The sequence below is a fragment of the Mus caroli genome, chromosome 5 (genome assembly GCF_900094665.2).
Source record: "Mus caroli chromosome 5, CAROLI_EIJ_v1.1, whole genome shotgun sequence".
NCBI classification, from domain to species: domain Eukaryota; kingdom Metazoa; phylum Chordata; class Mammalia; order Rodentia; family Muridae; genus Mus; species Mus caroli.
The window spans coordinates 30890442-30911372 of record NC_034574.1 but is presented as its reverse complement, the minus strand read 5'-3'; the positions used below and the strand labels follow the sequence as shown (position 1 = coordinate 30911372).

Genomic DNA, 20931 nt, shown 5'->3' with positions numbered 1-20931 from the left:
AAAAAAAAAAAAATGTCACATGCTAGAGCTGGGTGTGAGGCTTTCCCAAGGGTCTCTTCCACTGAAACGCAGCCTCCCTGGGCTGCAGTTCTACATCAAGACCCATGCAGCATCACCTCGCTCGCTACACACCTAGTGCAACCCTTCAGTCCTTTGGAACAACACACAAACCCTTTTAGAATGCAATGGGCATCCAGGCTCCTTTCCCAGGAACAAGTGAACCCAGCAGGTCCCATGGAATCCTTCCAGAGACAGAACACCTAGGAGCATGGAATGAGTTACAGAAGAATTCCCCAACTCCTCCCCTAAACAAACGTGCTCACTCTCAAGGAGGCCCCCAGTCCTCTTTGGTGAAGACGAGAAAACAGTCCCCGTTTCTACTTCCACCCTGCCTGCCCCCTGAAGTCAGTAGGTGAAATCCTTGCCTCCCCCCCTGGCGTAAAGGTAAGGAGCAGTGCCTGAGGAAAGAGCTGCCTGCCATACTGCAGCTAAAATAGGAGGCCATGGAGAACTGGAGGGCAAACCTAACATTCCATGCTCAACGTTCCTGCCCTGGCCCCACAATACTGCCCCGAGGAGTGACGGTATTTGGAGACAGGAGTCCTAATGAGGTAGGTTTGAAGTGGAAACTTCTGGTTTCTTTGGAAAGTTAGTTATGTCAAATGATGCTTTGCTGGGGCACACAGGTAAAAGGATGTGTTGCTAAAGCAAACATGTGAAAGGCTGTTTTCCTGAATCAGACGCAGGTAATAGAATGTTTGGATACAGCAGACACATGAAGGGACCCTTGACGAAGAAGTATAAACATGATCCCACAGACAGTGGGAGACGAGCACTGAGCATTGGTTTGGTTTGCCCTGCCTCACTTTTCTTCACTAATGACACACATGTATTGGTTCGCCTTACATAATCTTGTTGAGCTCAACTTACTTGTAAGACTGCCATTGAGAGAAACTTGCCTAAGAACTGCTCCTGAGGTTCTTGTAGCAGCTTGCTGCTTCTGTGGGCAGTTTCTTCAGGACTGAACTACAGCTGCCTGGTGTTTGCTTGCTAAAAGGACTGGACTGTAGCTGCTGGTTCATGCCTGCTGTCTGCCTGCCTACAGGACGGATTTGTAGTTGCTGAATTGTATTTGGTGTTTGCTACGGGACTGAATTGCTGCCCAAGCAGATCAAGCTTGGCCCCAAAGAACCTACTGGGGAACAGGTTCACTTTCCCCCGTATCCTAATAACTTTTCTCTTCCACTAACTCTGCTGGGTGGTGGGCTAGAGAAGAGATTGAACCCTTATTAAAAGTAGGTTGCAAAAACTTCATGCCTACAGAGGTTAAATGAGGCCTCATGTCAATGACTGATCTAAAATAACACCCTTTTATAGACTATGTGTGCACAGAACACTTGAGGACACAAGCCAGGAAGAAAGGCCCCCAGGGAGTAAGTAGCTCTGCCTGTGGCCTTCATCTCGAGCCTCTGCGGTGTGCACCCCAGCCTTCTCCCTGTGTCTTTACAACACAGATATTTTTTTTGACTTATTTTAAATAAACCAGATTAAGGTTCCCTGAAATACCCATGGGAATGTCTGTGCACTGCCTTTTCCTTGCTCTTAGACTCACATCTACTTACTAAGTAATGAGAACCTAGCCAAGGTCTTGGTGGGAAGACCCAGGCCTTCCCCCTCCACTAGACAGAAGCCTGGGGCCAGAGATTTGGATTATTTCTCCTTCAGTCCAGCCAAGCCACAGTGGGCAGAAGAGACAGTGTTTGGCTTCATCAGCGGATCCCCAGGAACCTGCAGATGAACAACGTCATTGCCTCCCACTCCCAAGTGAGGTGACCAGAGACACCCTCCACAGGCTCTGCCCCGGGGTAACCCTTCCACTCAGGCAGCAGGTGAGAGTGGAATTCACACTCACCAGAACGGACACCAGCTCCTGCCAGCAAAGCTCCTGCCTCCAACTCCTAAGGCATAGCCTATGTCTTCCTTGGAAGAAAGGTCTCTATGTAGGGATATGACAGAAAAGCCATCAAGGACCCTTTGAAGGGATTCAGTGGGAAAGGGGCAGGATTTAGCACATGATTAAATCCAAAAGTCAATAGAGAACTCTCAAGTCAGTGAGGTTACATGGCAGAACAGTGGAAGGGGTCAAAGGGCACAGATGGCCAAGACTAATGCCCTAGTGATGAAGACATACTTCAGTGTGTGAATGTCACAAACCTAGCCAGCCTGCTTTTTTCTACGGAGATGGAAATGAAATGATTTTCTGTCTAGTCTAGGGGTAGTAAGGGGAGGGAGAGGTGACATCATCAGACCTCTGGTTCAACAAGTTCACCCACAGACACCCCCACTGAGGGCTTTGTCTCAAAGCCACACAAGCACTGGTTAGGGCAGTGAAGTTTCTACAGCCTGGGACTTCTGTCATCTTTCCCTGTATCTGCTATAGGACTCCCCAGTGTCTATAGTGGGGCTCACCATGAAAAAAAAATAAAGAATGTCTCAGAGCAGAGCTATAGCTTTGACCACAGCCTTCTCCAGTGAGGCCATAGCATGGAGGGGTGCAGGCTTCCTGTCTGTGACCACCACAAACTATCACAAAGGACCAAGCTAAAGAGAGCTCCACTCACATCCCTCCACTGCGAAGCAGAGAACAGTCAGGGTCAAGAACAAGGGTACAAGGTGCTTAGGGTGCATCTGGACCAGGAAGCTCCCTTGTCATCTTTGACAAGCAAGCACAGTGTCAGACAAAAGGAAAATGTGTGAGCCAGGCCAGCTGCTCGTTCCCAAACTTGCAGCGCTGTTCTTGTTAAACAGTACAGGAGGGGCTGCGGAGACAGCTTCCTGCTCATCAGTGTATACCGCTCCTCTGGAGAATCTGAGTTCAGACCCAACACTGAGGACGCGTACCTCACTTCTAATTCGAGATCCAAAGCTATTTTCTGGTCTCCACACAGGCACCTGAAAACACACTCACACCTACATAATAAAGACTTTTCCTTTTAAAGGAGTGAACAGTAGATTCCTGGGGGCAAAATCAAAACCTACATGAATTATCCAACAGGCACACTACTCCATAGGAATGGAGCAATCACACAGGTTCATGGGGGCTGGGGAATAGTAAGAAAACTGAGCTGTCAACCATGCCTGTCCCACCTCAGCATCGAAACAGTCACCTGATGTGTGGCACCTCTGAGGTCCTAGCTTGGAAGGCTGAGGTTGGACAACAAACAGCTTGAATCCATGAGGTTGAGATCGGCCTAGGTGAAAAAACCATCTCACAACAACAAAAAAAAAAAACAACAACAACAACAAAATAGCCAAAAGGGAAGAAAGGAGCCAGACAGCAAAGCTGGAGCCCAGAGACCACAGGGTGTCCCACCTCAGAGCAGAAGTTAAAGATAGCTTCTGGCTCCGAGGTCTTCATTATATATGACATGACTGGTAGTAGCTCCCAGGGGACAGGACTAAAATTACATTCAGACTGGACTGTGTTAGAAAACCGCAGTGAAGAAAGAGACAGTGTGACCTTCCGGGGTGAACTGTGGCATTGTCTGGCTCCAGAATTCTCAGGGCTGGGACAGCTGCCGGCGCAGCACATGATTTATTCTTAGGTAGAAGCACTCATCACACGTGAGTGGCACAGATGAGGGCACAGGCACTTGGGTCCACAGAGCTCCAGCTCCCTCCACCTACCTGCACTTCAACACACACTCAGGAGTAAAATGTCTAGCCACACAGATGGGGACAGTCCATAGGAAACACATTTTATAAATGGCACACAGGAAGAGTATGAAGAGGCCTCTAAAAGCTCAATAACAACTCCACAGAAATATGGGCAAAGGATCTGAGGAGACATTCTACCAGAGAATGTCTACCTCACCCACTGGGGAGGCCACAGCTGCACACCATCACACATCTGTGCAATACCAGGGAAAGACTGCAGGCCAGCCAGGGGCAGCGATCCTACGAGAAGGTTCAACCTTGCAACCCCACTTCTGGTTAGGTTCCTGGGAGACATGGAGTCACATGTCCATGAAAAGTCCTACCCGGGAGTCAGAATGTCCCCAGTCACTGTGTGTCCTGGCATTGGCCAGTAGGTGACCAGCAGAGTTTATCTCCACAGGGAAGGCTGAGCAGCGGCTCTCACACTGCAAATCAAGGTGTACTGAGATACAGAAAGGAAACTCCCAATAGGCAATGCACCCCAGATCCCAAGTGCAAGCTGGAAACAGCAGCAGCTACCTGGGGTAGCTTGGGGCAGCAGTGACAAAGAGGAATGTGAAGGAACAGTGGGGTGACAGACATGCAGGCTGTCTCTTGTTGTGGTGATGGTGACTTGCTGTAGGGGTATATTAAAGTTCATAGGTCAGCTAAGTCAAAGTTGGCAGGTTTTACTGAACATCATCTGCCTTGCTATAAAGTCAAGTTTAAAAACAAGACTATAACCCCTGCACATCCATGTTCAGAGCTGTTCTGCTATCAATAGCCAACGGCTAGAAGCAACACAAGTACCACTCACTGGCAGATGAATGGGTAAGAAGTGGCCCATAGAATGGAATGTTATTCAGTCTTGAAAAGGAAGGAAAGGCTGACACACAGTACAATATGGATGAACCTTGAAGACATCACACCAGGTGAAATGAGCCAGCTGCCACCAGACAAGTAGCACAGCACTGCACTTGCATGAGGCCCCCAGCGTGTAGAACGCAGAGAGACAGAAAGCAGAACACTGATTGCCAGGGCTAAGGAGGGGGTGAGGGACTTAGGTTTCATGAAAACTAGGTTTTGATTTGTGAAGACAGAAAGTTCCAGAGATAGATGCAAGTGATGGCTACACAGCACTGTATGTGTATAGTTAATGTCTACAGAACACTTTGAGATGGTCAAGGATTATAAAGTCTGTGGTATATGTACTTTTTTATGGTTTAGCGATAATTTAAATGAAGCTGGGAAGAAAGAAAGATTCTGGGCTGTTGCAAATGAAGAGGCCTTCCTTGTGTCCTTGGGGACAGAGGGCAGTGGCACCTGCCCGGCCAAAGCACAAAGGTTTCCCGCACAGTCACACCTAGCATGGCAACCCGCTTTGTGACTTCAGATATTCTTGGCACGTGTTAGAGTCTCACCTTGTTCTTTTCCATTACACGTGGTGACTCCGTTTTCCACACCACCTTCTCCATCAGAGCTGGGCCTCTCTGAAGACAGTTTCTATAAGGACATAAGGATCACATTATTCCCACAGCGGTCATGCAGACGTGGTGAGGTACGGTGGAAAGCGAAATGTTATCTCCAAAGTTAAAGGGTGCATGGGCTGAAAGAGTGCTCAACACTCCACAGAAGAAGTGTTTCGGCTCTCACACAACGTGATTAAACTGGCAATTCCAGATGAAAGGATTGAGGTCTGAGGTGGCGGGCATGAGGGACAGCCTGGCTAGCCAATAAACTGAACACATGCACTTACATGTCTCAACAATTCCCCATAAATACATATAGTTCATCTGTATGCACAGGGAGGAGACACCATGAAGGAGACAAAGAGCTGAGTGAGAACTGGCGTCCCTCACCTTCTCCAGTTCTGCCTTGTTCACAGGGGCGCTGGTGCTGGGCGGTGGAGAACATTCCGGATCCACGGGCCCGCTACAGCCACTGTAGGCTTCTTTGATTACCTGTGGAAGTGAGACACAGTCTGAGCCTGACCAGAGGCAGGGGGATCCAGGTGATGGGTGTAGTCCTATATGGGCAGACAGATGCCTACGGTGTGGCAGGAGAACTCGAGGGGTCAACAGCACATACACATAATTAAAAATTAAATAAAAAAATAAACCTTTTCTCAGAAAGGTGATGTCTGACAGATGACGGAGCTATAAGAATAAAAGGTGCCCCTTTCACAGGAAACTGTCAGCTACTGCAGAGCCAGGGCGCTGCACCAGGATGACACATGAGCTATGTTAGCTGAGGGCCACGTGAACTGAGGACAGAAAGGCTTTTAGGCAGAGAGGACAGTGGTGCAAAGGCCCTGCAGCAGATGACAAGTGTTTAAGGAGCCCCTAGAGTGTTGTGTGGCTAGGGAGAACAGGGCAGGGAAGAAGAAACTGGACAACAGGTGTAGGGGCCCAGTCACATGGCCCTCTTGGGTCTGAGGAAGGAGACTGAACTTGGTCAGTGTAAGGAGAGACAGATGGACAGGACGACTACAGCGTGAGGAGGGAGGGACTCCACAACCAGGGCTAATGGCTCTGCTGCCTGGCTTTCACCTTGGCAGAATAATGAACTGTTCTGACCTGAGCCTCCTCCTCCTCCTCCTCCTCCAAGGAACACAAATATCATGTCCTAGATGCTTCTGTTCCTCCAAATTCATGTTGAAAATTAAACCCCACAGCAGCAGCCTTGGAATGGGGGGTTAGAAGATAACAGGGACGGGGAGCTAAGCCTCTGCCAATGGCTCAGACCTCAGAGAGCTCCCATGCCCTGTGTGTATAGGACACAGCGACTAAGAACTATGTGCCAGGGGGAGCACAGGCCGTCACAGCCTCCTCAGTCAGCCAGCACCTGAATCAGGGACTTCCCACCCTTAGAACTGTAAATAAATAAATAAATAAATAAATAAATAAATAAATAAATAAATAAGTAGAACAGGACTAGCCTTTCTCTGGGAAAGAAACACACTTGGAGCAGGGGAGTTCAAGTCCAGCTCCCCCGCTCACCACCTGAGCAAGGCCGAGCCTCTTACAAATTTACACACTTTAGCTAAACTCCACAAAGCAACACCCAATGCCACTGAGAAAGGCCGTGGTGGGCACCCCTGTGGTGGGCAGACGAGAAGTGCCCCAGCCCACACTTCTCCTGCACCAGGCCTCCGGGAACCTCAGCTTGTAATTATAGCTTTAACTAAGAAAATTGGCTGCAATTACACACATAACCGTGAACTTGATGAGTTCTTCATTCTTACCAAAGCCCGCACTCCAAACCGTGGCTGCAAAGCCCACACTCCAAACCGTGGCTGCAAAGGCGTGGTCTGGGGAAGCTTAGCTGTCTTCCTTCCCTTTGCTGTTCCCTGGCCTTGGGGGAAGCATGTGCTAGTGTGCTTGCACTTATTCCTACCAGCCCTGGTGGAGGCAGGTGCTGTGTGTGTACGTGCACATGTCTGCCAGTGTGTGTGTCTGTGTGTCTCTGCGTGTGTGTGTGTATGTCAATGTGTTTGTGTGTGTGTCTGCCTGTCTGTGTGACTCGGTGCATGTATGTTTGTCTGTGTGGCCCTGTGTGTGTATGTGTCTGTCTGTGTGTCCATATGTCAGTGCGTTTGTGTGTGTGTCTGCATGTCTATGTGACTCTGTGTATGTGTGTTTGTCTGTGTGGCCCTGCATATGTATGTGTGTCTGTGTGTCTGTATGTCAGTGTATATCTGCCTGTCTTTTGATTTTGTCTATTTGTCTGTGTGTCTGTATGTCAGTGTGTTTGTGTGTGTGTCTGCCTGTCTGTGTAACTCTGTGCATGTGTGTTTGTCTGTATGGCCCTGTGTGTGTGTGTCTGCCTGTCTGCCTGACTCTGTGTGTGTGTGTGTGTGTGTGTGTGCCTCTGTGTGTGTGCCTCTGTGTGTCTCCTGCCTGTTTGGCTCTGGGTATACTGCCCCCTGGAGGGCATTGTGTTCTCTTGACTGAGCACAGCTCATCCTCACAGAGATGCACAACTCCCTCTGCTTCCCACATGCAGAGGTGCCATTAACGGTGTGTGACACTTTGCCCAGCAGCAACATCTTTTGAAGGTCTTTATGAGACGGAAAAAGTATACAACGAGGACAAACTGGCCCTGAGATTTTCTATAATTTTTTTTTAACTGAGCCAATAAAAACATAGAAAAGAGACAGGATTAAGTAAAAGCCATGTGGCCAAATCCTCTGCACCGATGTCACAAATCACAAAAGCATAGAGAAAAATGGCACCGGGCATATGCACACTTCAACCTCTTTCTTCCCAGGCCAGGCCTTCTGGAGGAAGAAGATGACACCTGGCCATCAGAGCTTGCTCGTGACAGCCTCTTCCCAAGCTCCCAGGAGTTTACCTCACACACTTGCAACACTCAGGGGGCCATACTTGCTTCTCTGGTGACTCACTTCTCTCTCACCTAGAACTCAGCTCCCTTGTGGATCAGAGCCATGTGTTGTGCAGTGCTGGGATGGGCACGAGGCAACCCAGAGAGACCCAGACACCCACCTGGGGCAGGCCAAGAGCAGAGAAGTCACCTTGGCATTGTGAGACTGTCTTTCCCTGTCCAGACCACAGACAAAGCACCCTGTGGGACAGTGAGCCCGGGTGGTCTTGTTTCCACGGGGGTCCCACCAGTGGAAGAAATCAGGCTGCTTCGTTCACTGACCTCTGCATCTCCCAAAGGCACCTGCAGGGTCCGTTCCAAAATGATAAAGGAAGGCCCTGCCACTCGAGGTATATGTCTATGTATAGTGTGAGAAGGTCAAAGTGCACTTAAAAGAATGACATTGGAATTGAAAATTCACGACTCCTCCACACAACCAAACACTCTGTGGCATTTTTGTTTGCTTTTAACTTAAGCCCTCCACCCCAGAAGCACAGTCTCTGCACATTTTTATGGAAACATGATCATGCTGCTTCTGGGAATGCTGGCTCGTGTCTTGTGTTTGACCTCTGCAGAGAGGCTCATGTCTGCAGCTTCTGTACACACATGAACATTCATGTGGATAGACACAAGCATGCACGCATAGAGATGGGCTTCTGGCAAGGGCTGAGGGTGGTGGATGTAACAGGCAGACAAGACACATTCATGGCTCTGGTGGGTACTTTTGGCAGAAGGGCAAATAGCATTGCATGCTGGTCAAATGCTGCCTTGTGTATATCCTGCTTTGCAAGGGCAAGTGAGTTCTAACTGGAGGATTTTTCATTGTTCTATTAAAACTATTTCTAAACATCTACGGCTGGATCATAAACCCTAAACAAGCCTTGATAACAGTAGTCTTCGGTGATGAGATACTTGCCTTTATTTATAAAACAATTCCCAGTAGAGAGTGGAAAAGCACTTCCTTAGCGACTCACAGTGACAATGAGATCACTCAGCGGAAGAGTGTCCCCAGCATATATGAGACCTGAACTCAATGCCTTGGGTTCCTGGGGCACCAGGGTTACTTATTAAGACACTGTCTTTAAAAAAAAAAAAAGAATTTTAAAAACTAAAATAATAAAGCAGAAAGTCATATTGTAGAAAAATCAGCTGAGCCCAAAGTTTATTACATAACTGACAAAACCAAGACCTTCTGCCGAGACAATGAACAGGGCACGTGGTATCTCACTGTCACCACACAGAACAGCACATCTAACCACCACCCTGACAACACAAAACAAGCTGGAGAAACCAAAAAACCCAAAAGCAAAGTCGTAGCACTTTTCAAAGTCATCTGAGTGTGGAGACACTGCGAAGCCACAGGGAAGGGAACCCTAAAGATGAAGGGGCCTTGGAAGAAAAGGGCTCCCCCTGCCTGGAGAAAAGAGGCTCTCCGCAGCTGCCCTCTTGGCTGACCACAGATGGAGCCAGAGATGACAGAGTAACCAAGCAAAACTTAGGTGCCCAAGGGCCTACAGGAGCCAGTTCTCACCCCTCAGCCCTCCCATCATTTTGGAGGTGATAAGGAGGCCGAAAGGCAGGCAGGGAGGAGACAGGGTCCCGAGATGTGGAGCACTTCATCCAGCACAAGGTGTCTGCTTTGCCAAGGAAGTTCAGTTGCACGGCAAGTGCCCATCAGGAAGGAAGGTTCCAGCTTCCAGGATCAAAGGGATACCATAGTCACGAGTGGAGGCTGAGCCCAGAGCAGAGAGTCTGGCAAGCTAGACCTAAAGAGACCTGAAGGCTGCTCCAGAAAGCTGGCCACCTGGTCCACTGTCCATGAGAGACCTCAGGCCTCTTGCCAGCTTTCTGGTCCCCTGCCATACTCCTGTGAAAACATAGCACCCATTCTGAAGGCAGGAGTAATATGAAGCAAAGCAACATGGCCACAGTCTATGGTGCCTAACAACGAGGGACTGTTGGGAACAGGGCTACACCTGGCTCTTGGGAAATAGCAGAGGGTAGTCTCTGTGGTTTTCTTCCACACATCCCAAAGCCTGTGCAGATTCCTGGGGCAAATTCAGAAGCAATACAAAGATGACCCCAGTGCCGGAATGACCAGACACTAAAACAGCTATAACAGAATTGCCTGTTATACATATTAAACAGCCAATGAAGCGGAGGGTGGTGGACAGACTGATGGGATTTCAGACAGACATGATGACAAAGAACATCCAGAAAGTTCTAGAATGGAAACCAAGATTAAAGTGAACATGAGGGCACACTGGACCAGAGCTCCCAAAGTGGAGAGAACAGGCCACAAAGAGCATGCAGCCAGAGGGCCACAGGGGTGAAGAGCTGACCCAAGTGCTTCAATCCAACAAAAGACAGCAGCTTTTGGATAAATGGCATTGGATAGATGACAGACAATGAACAAGAAGGCTGCCCCCCTGCACCAGTACTGCACCATCATCCGCTGGAAGCCTAAGAATAAAGCCACTTAAACATTCCAGTGACAGTGACACCAAACCTGAGAACCATGGTGGTGGGCAGGCCTGGCTTCTCAGGAAGCAGAGTAAGATGGTGGTTCTACACTCCCAGGAACTCCATTTTCAGAAGGCCTGTGCTAGAGGAAATGGGCTTTCAATTTTTTCTATTTAATTAAAAAAAAAAAAAGACTTAGTTTATCTTACTTGTATGTATTGTGTGTGCCTGTGTGTGTGCATGCATGTGAGTGCAGATGTCTGTGGAGGTCAAAGGTGTCGTCTCCCAGTGGAGCTGGAGTTACAGGCAGCTGTGAGCCACGTATATAGGTGCTTCCAACTGAACCTGGGTGCTCTGCCAGAGCAGTGTACACGCCTAACCGAGCCATCTCTCCAGCCCCTCCCCTGCTAAAACAAAACAAAACACCCACTTCTGTGATGTAAAAGGAAATGACAAGATGGAGGCTCATACCCATCATCCCATCCCCCTCCACTTCTTGTCCCCTCAAGAGACACAGGAGTTCGTGGTTCTAGACACCAAAACAGAAGGTCCCTGAGCAGGGAGAGTTAAGCAAGGGCAGGTCTCAATCCTATCAGCATAGGGCAGCATTTAGAAAAATACAAAGCAAAAAAAAACCATAAAGTCTTTCAGGTTCCCAACAATTACGAATGATTCAGAGTCGTGTTTTTAAAATAACCCCTCTGCGGCTCGGCAGGGAAAATCACCCACTGTACAAACCTGACAAGCTGGGTTCAAGCCCAGGGTCCCACAGTCGAAGAAGAGAAATTACATTGTCCTCTGCCCTTCAGCATGCCCACCACCACATATGAACACACACACACATAATAATAATAATAATAATAATAATAATAAAAATAGTTAAAATCGCGGTTCTGATAAGGTAACTTGTCCAGTGGTGGATGTGGAAGGAGCTAGACTATCTTAGGCTCTGCTAGGCTGAGACAATTAGGATCCTATGGCCAACACCTTTTTGTCATTGACTCGTTAGCATATATTAATGTTAATTATACACAATAGATTTCTTAGTGAGCGCATGTCACACATGTAGATAATTTTTACCATAGTCACCCTGTTGCCCTCTCTTCCCCTCCCCAGCTGTCCCTTCTCTCCCTAACTTGCCCCACATCTGTTTGTTACCTTGGGACCTAGTGAGTTTTATCAGGGTTAGTTACAGAAGCTTGCATAGTGACTCACAGGAGCAGAGGCATGGGACCAGTGGCTCATTACTGAAGAAAATGTCCCTCCCTCCTGGGGCAACCATTAACTGCTTAAAAATCCTCAGAAAAAGAGTGCAGTACCACACCCTTCCCGTGGGCAGACCTTAACTATAATCCCTCAAGGGGGAGCAGGGCCTTGTGAGCCCCCCACCCTACTTCTGGAGTATCCAGTCTTCCCACCCACTCCTCCACAATGCTCCCTGAGTTTGCGGGGAGCACTCCTTAGGGCTGAGTGCTGGGTAATCATTTTGACTTTCATGGGTAGAACTCCTCAAGCCCTGGTACTGCAGAAGTAAAAGAGCAAACATTACAACAGAGCAATCAATTCAAACTCCTCAGAAAAAGATCTCTCGCCTGGTATCATTTACATCCCTTGTAAGAAATACACTAAAATTAAACTCCTCGCAATTAACTACCATTCATGAGTGGAGTCGTCATGCTGTAATTAGCTAAGCGCCTCTGTTTGCAAGTAGCTCACACAGGGGGAAGGGGGATATGAGGTCATTTCAGTCCATCAGCATCTTGAAACGTGTTGTTTCTCTGGTCTGTTCGCCAGCTGCTCAAGGCCTCGGAGTGACTTCATGTCAGATGTGAAGCAGTTAGAAGGGAGCTTGGAGCTCAGCACACTGCAGAACAGAGGGTGAACAGGAGCCACCATGGTTCAGGCCATTCCTACCCAGTGCTCCTTAAGGAACAGAGAACACCAAGCATGGAAGGAGAGTCCAGACAGCCAGGAGAGGAACCCAAGAAAGAAAGAGCCACCAGGAACACCACCCATTGCACAACTGCCCCTTCTCTCCTTTAGTGAACGGACAGGCTAAGATCACAGGAAGGGAGTAGAGGGAGCGATGAGGCAGACTGGGGAGCATGATACAAAGTTCACAGAGAACCAATAAAAAGGTTTTAAAACTTAGTTTTAAAAAACAAATTACAGGAGGAAGGATAAAAAGAGGGAAGGGCCAGCTGTCCATCACTCAAAAGCAAAGCCTCCATCAAGCCAGAAAACCGACCTTGATGCCTAGATGGACCACGGTAGATCATCACAATGAGCTACACAATGGCCTAAGACTCGACCTCTCGGGCATCAAATGAAACTACAAGCAGTGTCAGGATGAGGAAGCACGAGTGTCTGGGGTGAGAAGGGTGAGGACCCACATAAAAAAAGCTGGGTGCAACATCGTGTGCTTGTAACCCCAGCTCTGGGGAGGCAGTGAGATGGATCCCTGAGGCTCACTGGCCAGCCAGCCAAACTATCTCTGTGAGCTAGGGCAGTGGCAGGGAGGAGGCCCTGTCTCAGAAAAGTGAGGCAGATGGCACCTGAGGAACGGCATCTGAGGTTGTCCTCTGCTGCCACCGCCTCATGTGTGTGCATGCATCTCTCTCTCTGTCTCTCTCTGTCTCTCTCTCTGTCTCTCTCTCCTCTCTCTCTCTCTCTCTCTCTCCCTTCCTCCCTCCCTGTCTCTGTGTCTATCTCTCTCTGTCTCTCTCACACACACAGGCACACACACACACATGCACATGCACATACACAGAGGCAGCAAGAGTCAATCAGACGGCCATGCCTCTGTAAACCTCGAAGGCTCTGGAGCGCCTGCATTGATATGGGTCAGCCTGCAGCACAGTGAGGCTCTCCTTCTGGAAGGCCACACAAACTCCCAGGAGAGATTCCGGAGCCTGAGGCTTACAGGGGAAGAACCCAGAAAAAAAAAATCCTCCCCAGCCTGAATGTCACAATTTCAGGCAAGCCACAGCCACTGCTGACACCACAGCCGCTGCTGACAGAGTGGAACAGGCCACCTCTGTGTGGTTCTCTGGGCGGCCCACAAAACATCATTGTGGGCCTGGAGTCTGACTGTGTGCTCCTGGGGGCCGTGGGGAATCGAGGTTCACGGTTCCCCGGATACAGTGGATGACAGTTCACCTTCACCTTGCCAGATTTTACAATCAGCTGGGACACAACTGCGGGCATCTGTGTGGGATGTTTCCAGAGAGGCTTAGCTGAAGAGGGGCAACTCACTCTAAATGTGTTGAAGGCCTGGCTGATGAAGCAGAAGTGGACTGAGCTCCAACCAACACACCTCTTTGCTTCCTGGCTACAGGCGCACCTCATGCCCATCACCATGCCCTCACCACCAAGGAGAATTTCAAACAGTGAGCTGAGACAGGCCCTTCCTTCCCTAAGTCCCTTTGGCCAGGTTGTTTTGTTACAGCAGTGAAGGAGTGGCCCATAAACTGCAAGTCACAGACACCATGGTCATAGATGCCCAAGTAGATGGCATCTTCTTCCAGCCCTGCCCTTACTGCAGGACGTCGTGAACTAAAACCTTGGAAAGATGAGCAGACACCATGCACAGCTTCTTCCGGAAGGCAGGAGGAGCAGCTATAGTTACAGAATTACTTCCAAGAGCCGTGGAAACCCAAAAGCATCATAGAATTGTATTTGTGGTTATATGAGCTATACCCAATATCGTTGCTGTAAGAATTATTTCAATGTATTTTCTTTCCAAATACCATGACCAGCATGGGTGTCGAACAAACACAATAGACAAGAGAGTAAGTTCCAAGCTCCAGCAAAACTCAGGGCCAGAGCCACCACACCTGTCCCGTTCAGAGGTAAAAGCTAGACCAGTATTTTAAGAGAAATTTAAACCTGTAAAGGAGACAATTCCAGATTAAAAAAAGAAACATCTAGAAATTCTAGGGCTTAAAACTATGGGCCCCTGAGCTCCAACACAGCCACAGTAGGAGGTCCAGCCCTTGAGCTGTGATGAGGTCACAGGGTAGAGCCCTCCTGGCTGCTATCAGTGCCTGCATAAAAGAGACTGCAGGTGGCCACCGCCCTCTTTACACAGGAGGACAGTGAGGACATCTCACCAGAGACCAAATCCCCAGGCACCCTGACTTGCAATTTCCAGCCTCCAGAGCTCAGAAATAAACTGCTGCTGTTCAAGGCCACCCCACCTGGGACACCTTGGGGAGCAGCCTGAGCAGAACAAGATGGATCCCAAAGCCAAAATTAGAACACAGCAGCAGAGGGACCAAACAGATCAGAAACAAGGACGACACGGGGAACTGGAGGGGACCGAGAAAGAAAGAAGCCAGACCAAAGGGGAAGAAGGGGCGACAGCACAAAGTGAGAAGGTCTCACATCTAAATATTGTTTCTGGAAATGGAGGATGGATCAAAGCAATACTAAGAACAATAACAACTACAACAACAGGACAGATGGACAGCCTCCGGGGACAGACAGTTGCCTGCAGCTGGAAGTCAGGTGAGTGAAATTCTAGTAATGAGTGCTCACTATCAAAAATAAACAAGGACTGGAGAGAGAGCTCTATTGTTCAAGGCTAAGACTCACAACCAAAGCTTCAAAACAAACAACAACAACGAAGGGATGTCTCAGTAGGTAAAGTGTGACAAGTTAGGTTTAATCCCAGAGGCCCACACCATGGGTGGGGGATAGAGAACCAGTTTTCACAAGGTGTCTGCTGACCTCCACATGCCAGCCATGTCATGTGTGCGTGCATGTCTGTGTATGCATGTGTGTATGGGGGACAGGGCAAAATTAACATGTAACTCAATTATTAAAAAAGACAAAACTCCTAGATTCATTGATCTGTCTGGGTTTTAGACAACTTATCAATTAAATGAGTCTGGAAGTGTGTCTCAGAGTCATGTCAGATGTCCTACCTTCAACCACTGCTCAGCCTGTTCCTTGCTCTGAACGGCTAGAACCAGAGGGTCTGTGCCTTGCTGGGTGATTTTCAGCTCGTGTTTCTTCTTCTTGCTGTCTCTCGGGATGTATGTGATACTGCAGCCCTGCAGTGGCAGCTCCATCTGAGGCTGCTGGTCCTTGGAACTTTTATAGCACTGCGGGGAATACAATAGACCAATTAATGCCTTGAGGACGTGTGACCAGAAACAATGATGAAGCCCAGCATAAGCAAACCTCTAGTGCTAGCCAGGCTTCGGGGGGCGTGGCTCAGCAGCCCGCTAACAGGTGTGACACCATTTGCTGCCTACCCACGCTCCTTCCACATCTGCCACGCACAGGTGTGTGCTAAGTCGGCTGAGGCATATGGAACGTCTAAGATGCGACTGAGCAGGCACCGATCTATCCCGTGTTCTATTGGAGCACAGTTCATGTGAATATGAACATACATGAAAGGTTTATAAGATCTGTTGCAACTGCATAGAGCTACTGTGGGCAGACTAGGTAATGATAACGACACTTGGTGCTGGAGAAAGGGCTCAGCACTTAAAAAGTGCGCACTGCCCTTGAAGCGAGCCTAGGCCCTGTCCCCAGCACCCACAGCAGTTGGCTCACAACCACCTGGAACGCTAGTACTGTCTGGAGATCCTGGGAGGCAAGCCCAGGCCACCTCCAAACAGGAGTCCCTCAAGGCTGTCACAAAGAGCCTGAGGAAGGCAGACCAGGCAGGACTCAGTTCAAGCGGAATTCATAGGGAGCCCAGGGCCCTGGAGCTGGAAGCTCCACTGGCTCTGCCCCTTGACTCCCTCAGCACTAGGTACAGGCAGACCCCAGGAAGAAAGGTGACTTGGCCTCAGAGTCCATCCAGTGGAGACAGCTCTTCCAGTGATACCCACCAGCTAGGAAACAGATACTTCAGTGAGTGGGCAGAGTGTCTGGGGGCGACTGGGTAGGTCTGGAATTGCCTGGGCATGGAAATAAAAGGTCTAGAGATGGAGTCAATAGAGTAGGTAGCGTGACACCCACAGGGGGAGGCCAGGCAAGGTGTTCCAGGAAAGTAAAGTATGCTTTTTCTCATCTGAGTAGTTGATCATGGGTTAATTATGAAGGAAGATAATGCATACACACATATATACATATATACATATACACACATACATACACACAGAGACATACGCACACATACATAAATACATACATACATACACACACCACAACAACAAACAAACAAAAACAACAATTACTACTACTACTACTTTAAGCCAAATGTGTGTAGTACTTGCTCATAATCTCATCAGGAGATGGAAGAGGAAGGATTCAGAGCTCAAGACTAGCCTGGGCTACATAGTGAATTCCAGGCTAACCTGAGCTATCTAGCAAGATTCTGTCATAACAAAGCCAAAATCAAATAAAAGGCCAAGTTTCACCTTGCATTTTGTCTTACATGGTGTTTTCCCTCGTTTTCCATTTATTCCTTCGACAATTTAAAGGTAGGCTCTATGAAAGCTCTCACCATCATAGAGCAGGGAGAGGGCTCTCACTGGAGAGAAAAGCAGGAGAGGAGGAAGAGGACCAATGGGTGTGGGGCCAGGAACCTGGGCCCCAAACTGCTGACTCTGCATCAGCCCTCTCGCTGCCTGCACTGGAAATAAAACAGCTCTTTCTCATGAGAGTGGAGTACATTTTAAATCACTGCATATAGCATATCACCATCTTGCAGCGATTGCATCAGATTATAAAGAAGGGCTATGCTAATATTTTTCATGCTTTAAAATCCCCAATGGCATCATTTTTGGCATATTCTATATTTGGAAGAAATTCAGGCCACACATGTGGAAAAAATATGCACTTCGTTTAAAAAGGCTGAGCAAAAAGAAGAAGAAGAAGAAGAAGAAGAAGAAGAAGAAGAAGAAGAAGAAGAAGAAGCAGCACATACAATGATCTAAGAGCCAATGCAAGCAAGACTCCCATAATTCACTGGGGGCCATGGCCTCTCTTACAGTGTTATCTGCTCCATCACGTGGGGAAAAGAGAAACCCTGATTTTCTCCTTTAAGGACTCACTTTTGAGCAATCGTTTCCTGAGGTTAATTTGAAAGACAAAAGGCAAAAAGCAGACAGTAAATCTCCTGACCCAGTGACCAGCCTTGGTTTTTACCGGAAGTGGCCTTGGGAGCTGGGGGGGACTGGGGGCAGGAATGCCACCTCCAAGGTTCTTCTCCTTGGAACCCCCAAGGGGACAGCACCTGTAGCCAGAGTCCTGAATCTTCTACACCCTGCTTCTGGGTGTACTCCACCTTCCTGTTCTGCCTCCAAAACAAAACAAAACAAAACAAAAAAACCCACCCTTCTTTTGGAAAGCTTTTGACTTTCCAAAAGAATGTCCTTTCCCTCTGCCCTCCCCTAGGCGCCTCCACAGGCTCCGGCCTCTGCTGTGACCTGGCTGGGAGGAATTTACTGACTCGCTACAAATGAGAAAGTCTATCTTGCAGTTTCTGGCAAGTCTCAACACTGATCATTTCCACTGACACAAGCCACAGGCCCCGCAGGGTGGAAGGACTTGGGTGTGGGGGAACCATGAGCCCTCCCTGAAGAGGTGCCAGCGGGCTGGGCTGAGCTGGGCTGGGCCGTCGTTTGCCTCCCCTGTGGTAGCATCTGCATATACCAGTTGTGGTCCTGTACTTCGGACTGCAAGTGGCAGCACAGCCCCACTGGGCTCCTCACCAGCAGCTTGGTGTCTTTGATGACGCAGAGCAGCTTGGTCCACTGGCCAAAGCGTTTCTTGCGCAGCAGGAAGGCACAGATCTTGGCATCTTTCACCAGGTCCATAGAGGCCTCCTCTGATGGCCACTGATGCCGAGTTTTCTTCCCCTTCCCGTCCTCTTCCTCTTCATCATATGACTCATAGGAACTGCTCATGGCATCAGAGTCATAATCTGTGGAGGAGAAAAGGGTAGAGGTGAGAGGCCGACCCTCCAGCTCACCTCACCTGGCCTTATTTCCAGCCACCGTAGGCTTCAGTGAGAAGGGGCTTCCGCCCTGACACTGGGGATAAAACTTGCAGAAGTCAGGCACTGAGAACACATCAAAATGCTTCAAATGCAATGACTAAAACATTGAGATTCATTTTTTAAAAATCTCTAGATTCGTTCACATCAACAGGATGATGTCACCCCAATGGCAGTATTAACTGTGCCCTGCCGTGGGTGGCCACTCGGGAACCATGTCCGTGAAGAGTCCTCTGCTCCTCTTTATCTGGCCTTGATTAAATCCACCCCCCACCCCAGTCTTCTACCACCCACAGACCCTTCAGTACACTTGGGATCCACCAGAGGCCACCTCTTCCCACTGGCTTGCCTTGGTTGGATCTGGGCAGGAATGGTCCATCTCTCTAACAGAACAAATCTCACTCAAGGACACCCCCGCTCTTACACTTTCTCCACACAGCCTGCTCCCTCTTCCCCTGGGCTCTCTGCACACACCCGAGCTGCCCCATCTCCCTCCTCTCTCCTGGGGTAATGTGTGTTCATGTCTAGCATTAAGCTTATGACTCCCTCTGGCCAGTACCACGGGCTCAAGATTCCCTGAGACTCTCATGCTGAGTGAGGTCTTCAGGCTAACATGAATGCATCTGATGGAGCTTTTGGATTACAATTCAGATGAAATCTGTTACCAATACGACCATAAGTGTAGAGTCCTAATCCAATGGGAGTGGTGAGAGAAAGGGACAAGAGGAAAGAGGGGGGAAGAAGGGAGGGGGTGAGGACATGTCCAGAAGGCACACCTCTAAGACAGGCCATCTGTAAGATAAACCACTGGTAAGATAACTCTAGCATGGCCCAAGAATTTCAGCATTCCAGCCTCTGAGTTGAGAGTGATTTGAGGCAGCAGCCTGAGCAGGCCAACAGCACACTGTGTCAAAGGCCCTTGTGACACACTGCACAGACTCCAACAGACTCCTCACTGTGCGCACAGGTCAGCTCTTTACACCAAGCTGGGAGCCCTGGGAAGAGAGCATCCTGTTGTATGTGGTAGTTCTCCCAGCCAGCACCTAGCAAAGCTCCTATTTCAGGAACATGGCCAGTGCACTGTCAGGGAAGGATCCTTCAGAGGGACAATGGCACATTCAGGCCTGGGGTGGCTGGGAAGAGAAGTAACAGACAGAGCACCTGAGGCAGTGGTAACCTGAGAGTGTGAGAGCTGCCAGTCTGAAGTGCTGAGAATGCAGACAGGAGGTTGCAGTAGAATAACTTGTCAGTCAGGCCAGGCTCCTGCCATCTTCAGATCAGCAGCCTCTCTTTCTCCTCTCCCCTCCTACACATCAGCACGTGGCTGTCCCAATGTCTGCATCTGCCTAACACCCCCTCTTTATGTGGCAGCCTCAAAGGAACTTTTCAACCTTCATTTTTATAAAAGTTAAGGAATTAAGTCACATATGGTTCCAGGGCCCCAAAGCCTATGGCTGTGTGGATACCATACAGCAAGGCAAAGACAGAAGGCAGGCTCTGTCTGGAGGGGCAGATGGGGGGAGCCTACCATCAGAGAGGCTCATGCTGTCAAACAGGGACCTAAGAGCCAGAAATGCCAGACACTGGGAGAAGGAGATTGTCACCTGGTCCCTGGAGAAGATGCTGGCAGCCCGCCACAGGTCTAAGAAACGTGCTATAAGCCAATGCACCCTGGGAAGCCAGCTTCTAGAGCACGTGGTCACTCAGTGCTGGCAATGGTATGGAAGCTGGTGAGCATCACAGGGGAGTGGACAGCACTGTTAGCCCGGGCTCTACTCTGCCCTAGGAGCCTGTCACAGAGACTGACACTTACAACACTTTAAACAACCATTTTGCGGAGGCACATGTGTCTCTGGGCTGAGAGTGATTTGAGGCAGCAGCCTGAGCAGGCCAACAGCACACTGTGTCAAAGGCCCTTGTGACACTCTGCACACACTCCAACAGACTCCTCACTGTGTGCACAGGTCAGCTCTTTACGCCAAGCTGGGAGCCCTGGGAAGAGAGCATCCTGTTGTAGGTGGTAGTTCTCCCAGCCAGCACCTAGCAAAGCTCCTATTGCAGGAACATGGCCAGTGCACTGTCAGGGAAGGATCCTTCAGAGGGACAATGGTACATGCATGGAGGTTAGAGGACAGTTTGGGGGGTTGATGCGCTCTTTCCACTATGTGGGTCCTGGTGAACCAATTCAGATCATCAGATTGGAGAACAAGTGCCCCACAGTGACACTTTTTCCACTACACTCTTTTTAATGAGAAAGTACTTGACAATGAGAGGAGTTTCAGAGCTGAGCCCAGAAGCACAGGATGCCACAGCTTGATGTGACATCCTGCTGAGAGGTGACAGGGCCTGGCACTCAGGGGACAGAATAGCATCAGTAACGAATCTGAATCCCAGGGGCAGTTAGAGAAGGTCCTGGGCGTCAGTGTGCATCT

The 20931-nt window shown here is 49.1% G+C and overlaps 1 protein-coding gene across 4 annotated transcripts in view; it reads right to left on the bottom strand.

Moving 5' to 3' along the window:
• The window catches only part of Afap1 (actin filament associated protein 1), a 110360-nt gene that overhangs the window by 35415 nt on the left and 54014 nt on the right, over positions 1 to 20931 (bottom strand). For all 4 annotated transcript variants that reach the window (XM_021163597.1, XM_029477636.1, XM_021163595.2 and 1 more), the window contains exons 5-8: positions 18216 to 18427; positions 15471 to 15650; positions 5556 to 5657; positions 5118 to 5199 (exon numbers count right to left, since the gene is read on the bottom strand). In XM_021163597.1, the coding sequence (XP_021019256.1) occupies positions 5118 to 5199; positions 5556 to 5657; positions 15471 to 15650; positions 18216 to 18427 (576 nt within the window). The remainder of the gene's footprint in view (positions 1 to 5117; positions 5200 to 5555; positions 5658 to 15470; positions 15651 to 18215; positions 18428 to 20931) is intronic.